This window comes from Limulus polyphemus, unplaced genomic scaffold (genome assembly GCF_000517525.1).
Source record: "Limulus polyphemus unplaced genomic scaffold, Limulus_polyphemus-2.1.2 Scaffold7354, whole genome shotgun sequence".
Classification (NCBI taxonomy): domain Eukaryota; kingdom Metazoa; phylum Arthropoda; class Merostomata; order Xiphosura; family Limulidae; genus Limulus; species Limulus polyphemus.
The window spans coordinates 19,827-25,260 of record NW_013672964.1 but is presented as its reverse complement, the minus strand read 5'-3'; the positions used below and the strand labels follow the sequence as shown (position 1 = coordinate 25,260).

At 32.5% G+C, this 5,434-nt stretch overlaps 1 protein-coding gene across 1 annotated transcript in view; it reads left to right on the top strand.

Annotated features, from left to right (window-relative positions):
- Window positions 1-5,434, top strand: part of LOC111089790 (putative ferric-chelate reductase 1 homolog) — a 26,081-nt gene that overhangs the window by 13,688 nt on the left and 6,959 nt on the right. Inside the window, exons 3-6 of the mRNA XM_022402876.1 lie at window positions 1,577-1,636; window positions 3,834-3,933; window positions 4,053-4,190; window positions 4,595-4,626. Of these exons, the coding sequence (XP_022258584.1) occupies window positions 1,577-1,636; window positions 3,834-3,933; window positions 4,053-4,190; window positions 4,595-4,626 (330 nt within the window). The remainder of the gene's footprint in view (window positions 1-1,576; window positions 1,637-3,833; window positions 3,934-4,052; window positions 4,191-4,594; window positions 4,627-5,434) is intronic.

Sequence of the window (5,434 nt, the reverse complement as noted above, 5' to 3'; positions counted from 1 at the left end):
TACTCAGTTTTGAGAAAGGAAACGGTGAAGCTCTTGATGAAGTTACTACCACTGATGTGACTGTTACCAACGATAGGACATTTTCTGATGAAGCAGATGAACCCCACGTGAAGCAGAAGCCAACAAGACGGAGACCAGTAGGGAAGAAGATATGTCCAGTAAAATTAAGAGATTTTGTTGAATTGTAATTTTTTTTTGTAATTCTGTACATTTAATTAAGTTATTGTTAATTGTTATTGGTTTAATGTAAGATGCTATTGTTCGGGATGAACAATACTATGAAAGGGGCAATGTTACGACAATGCAGGTCACGTGATGCTTGTATCACGCCACTTCCTTCTTGAACCTTCATGAAATGTCGGGAGACTACTAGATTGGGGTGGTCTTGTATATACAAAACCGGCCAAGAAACAACGGGGAGTAATGAGTAAGAATATTGTTGAGCACGTGAGAAGTTCATTGTGAATTATAGCATTTGTTATAGAGCGACTGTTGAAATTAAGTGTATCGCAAAGTTGTATTCAGAAAGAATAAACTAGTTTTATTTAAGAAAGGACTTGTATCGGTAAAATTCTTCGGGAAGAATTTTTACGGAAAATTAACTAACTGGAGACGTAACAGTAATTTGAATTATAAGTATAATTTTGATAGGAATAACCTTAACAGTGTTTCGAAAGAAAAGGACTTTGATGTTCTGTTTGATCAGTCTCTTAAGCCATCCAAAGAGTGTACTGTTGCCTGTGAAAGGGCAAACAGTATTTTATGTTGTATCTACAAAAATAATGACTATAAATCTAAAGAGGTTATAATTTCATTGTATAGGTCATTGGTTAGGTGACATTTGAAATACTGCATTCAGTCTTAAGCTATACTTACCTTAGTAAGGATATTGAATTGTTGGAAAGGGTTCAGAGGATGGCTACTAGGATGATACTTGGGATGGAAAGGTTGCCATAAGAGTACATATTAAGGTCTCTGAATATTTTTTTTCTTTTAAAAAAAAGTTAGATGGGATCTTATTGGTGTAAGTAAGTTTGTTAAGGAAATTGATATTGTTGATGCATCATCTTATTTGTACTTAATTGTGCAAATGGAAGAAGTAGGGGAGAGATTTATAAATGTTAGCATAGTACAAATCTTCTTCAGTTAAGACAGTTTGATTTTTCTAACAGGGTGTTTGGCCTTTGAAATGGGTTACTTTCAGATGTGATGGATGCAGTAAATTTAAGGAAGCTTAAAGGAAGGTTTGATAAATACTTGAATGATAAGAATTGGATTTGAGTTGGATTTTAAAGTTTAGTTTGGTGGATGGGATAGTTTAGATGGACCAATAGGCCCATTGTTGTTGTTAAAACATAGGTTCATGGTGTTAGAAAAACATTCAAGTTCAATTAAACCAATTTAACATCAAAATATGATACCCTATAACCTGAGCACTTTCAAAAGATGGACCTTTCAAATGTGCTCAGGTTATAGGGTATCTTATTTTTGTGTTGTGTTATGTTAATATTAACTAACTGCCACATGAGATGGCATTTTCACAAAGTTGTATAAATATTTTCTTTATTTTGCACAGGTTGATGGTAATCCTCACCCTATCTTGGGATGTGTAGCTGTTGGTCTGGCTCTTATACAGGTATAAGTTTTAATACTACATAAAGTTATTTCATAAACATATTAAAATATCAATTTAAATATTCAATGTTGGTGAACAGGGACTTTTAGTGACATATGTCGACCTATAGCCAATGGGCTATCTGTGCTCTGCCCACCACAGGTATCAAAAACCGGTTTCTAGCATTGTAACTCTGCAAACATACTGCTGTGCCACTGGGGGGGGGGGGGCTATAGCCAAGGGATAAAAGTTGATTCCTTAGGTTTTAACCTATAAGTAATAACCCATAAATGTAATTGTAACTTTCCTCCTATTGGTTGTATTTAAAATTTCTTAGATATACCTGACTGTTTGAGTTTAGTGCGAGTGTTATGATTTAGATGGTTTAAGTATAGTATAAGTGTTAAATTTATTTATTTTTGGAAGCAATAGTTTATCGCATATTTGTTTACATAACTATTTTTGAATCATACGTTGTGTAGTTCAATTGTTGTGAATTTATGATTGTTGTATTATTGCATCATTTTCCTAGAACCTTCTAAGTTTTTCTTGTTGTTTTAATTTAGAATTATTGCATCATAATATCATGTAGTATGTGGAACGTTCTAGGCCTCAGTTGCGCTATAAGTACGCGTCCAAAATGTAGTTTGAGTTAGTTAGATAGGTACAACTAGACTGTGTGATTGTGAGTTTAGCCATAAAGAGCATATAGTGCTGATTTCTAAAGTGAAATTATCACAGACTGTATTGTAATAACAGAGCAGGAAGAACAATTTGTCTTGTCAATTGTGTTCTAAAGTAATTGAACCAGCCTGTGTGGACTTTGACAAAAAAACAGACAATTATTGAAAGCTCTGGATACATCTGTTATAACCAGCAGTGTAACAAACATTTATATATTCGTTTGACTTGTTTTATTATACTATTTTAAAACAAATGGACTGTGTGCTGTTTGTTTATTATTGCAATTTATCACTAACAAGTCACCAGATACCTACTGCAAAAAAACTGGCCTATCCACACATAAAAACCTGAGAAAGTCCAAGTTAGAACTGACAAAATTAATTTGTACAGACTAATAATATTCAGTCCTGAACAACTATCTATTTCAACCTTAAACATTTCTAGACTGTTTAAAAATTTAATAGTGGGAAGTACACATATGAAATTACCAAATGATATGCTTCAAATTACTTATACCTTCACCAAGTTATCAAGGAAGCTGTATTAAATGAAAATAAATATAACAAAACAAGTATCTATTTATTATGGCCACTGTTTGTTTCATTGATAAATAATGATGAAAAATCTAACAAAAACCATCTTTGATCAGTCATAGTAGTATTGAAGTAGTAATGCCTCTTTCATTAAGTGTTCCAAATTGTGGTATGTTTGGGTAAAACTGAATAAATCTTAGAACAATGGGATAGATTTGCTTAGTAATGGAAGGTTCTCCAAGATATTTATTATGAAGTACTAAATCTCGGAATAACTGAATTTATGAAAGAAAAAGAATTGGAACAATATAAAATACAGGTAATCAATCTTTATTATTCACAAAGGCAAACACAGTATGTTTGCTTTATGGACACAGGATGGTCATGTCTACAAGATTTGGTATCTTCAACTGATCAGGCCATAAATCATCTACCAGACTGTTTAGGTTCAGTGTTCCTTACTTCTCAGGTAACAGCAGATTGACTCAGGCCAACTTGCACACCCATGTGACTGGTCATTTTCATTCAACTTTAAGGGAGGCTGTAACCTCAAGATACCACATGAGTTGTCACTGAATGATAATGATGTCTACATTCTTGCACAATGTGCAGCATTGCAGCCATGCCATCCATGGGCAGAATATGTGTGACCTCAATAGAATGAGAAGGAACAAAGGTGGCTGGAATGTCATCAACTTAATTTTCTTGACCATATGTTATGTGAAACTTGCACATATACAGAATAAATTATAGATTAGGAATATTACTCTATTAATCAAGAAGGCAGAAATAAATAAGTAAATAAACCACAGCAAAAGAAAGGGGCTAAGTAACTTTTTAAGTATCACGTGTATAATTTCCAAGATTTCTTAAAACAAACTTTAGTAAGTAACACTTTTCAAATTCTTACACATTTCAGTTCATAAAATAATTTTTTAAGTCCTATAGCTGTAGTCAAAATACCAATCTAAGGACTAAAAATTTTATGGTCTTTTTTTCAGCTATTCATGGCTTTCTTCAGACCAAAGCCAGATTCTAGCAGAAGACCAGTTTTCAACTTATCACACCAAACTGTTGGCTATTCTTCATATATTATAGCAGGTAAGTGGTGATAACTATATTATACAACTCATGTTGAGTCAGATGAGTTTTAAAATATCATAAGTATCAGATAAAACAAGTTATGCCTGAATGATTTTTTCCTTTCTCTCTTGTTCTAGTTATCACAATATTCTTTGCTTCACAACTTGCAGCTGTAAACCTCCCAGACACATTCATGTGGGTTCTAGTAGGTGTAGTAGGAATCTTTGCAACTTATCACATTATTATGCTGATCAGCGACTATATCATGTATAAAAGTAAGAGCTCTTTATAGTCTGAATCTTTAGAATTTTCATTAGAGCCTATTATGTATCACATTATACATCTAAATTATCAGAATCAAGCACACCTCTCTCTTTATAAATAATTTGATTAGCATGTGATATTCTTTTTCTATTACATTGCTAAATAGCCTGTTAAGTGTGATACATTCTCCTCACAGTTTAAACCAAAATTACTTAGATAACTTTGAAACGAGTAAGTTTTAAGTAAAAAAATGTTGTCAACAACAAGATAAAAAACTGACTATGATGAAACTCAATTGTTTTACACATTTTAGTAGGTAATTACATCAATAAATATTTGTAGAGTCAAATATTATTTTTGATCACATTAAGTGCATGAATTCATATATTTTCTTTATCTTTACTGTTTTATACAGAGAAAGAAGTTGAGGATACCAAAGATTTTCAGGTGAGTTCATTAATACTGTTTGTTTCTTAAAATGGATAGAATGTTCTAAAACAATCATAAAAATGCACTCTATAGTCTACAGAATTACTATTTTTTGTGTGATCTATCTGATATTACAATTACACTGTACAAAAAATAGCTAATCTCCTTGTTCTCTGTCTCTATGTGTATATGTATGTATATATATATATAAACACACACACATATATATTTCAAAGGCAACCCAGAGATTAGAGGGGACCTGAGCAAACTCAAAATATGGAGGTTGCACAAATTCATATTTCCCTTAACATAATGTTGCATATCTGGTTATTTTGTTACTTTCCGGTATAAATTCTTTCCGAGAAACTTCAGCTATACAAGTCCTTTCTTAATTAAAACTAGTTTATTCTTTCTCGATACAATTTTGTAATAAACAGAATTTCCACAGTCACTTTAAACTTGACTACTTTTATGAACACACGCTATAAATCACAGTGATTCACACACTTTACTTATGGCTTGAGTCGATTATCTCTATCTTCAATCTCTCTATAGATCTGCAATTATATCTCCGCTTTATTTGCCGGGCTTATATACTAAAAGAGAGGGCGCCTTGAACAGACTAGAGTTGCCAGGAAAAGTCATGATCCTCCTAAAAACTCCCAGCATTGTGTGACTTCTGTTGTCGTAACACTGCCCCTTCCTTAGTATTGTTCGTCCCGAACAATAGCCGCTTACATTAAACCAATAGATAATTAACAATAACTTAATTAAATGTACAGAATTACAAACACAAAATTACAATTCAACAAAGTCTCTTAATTTT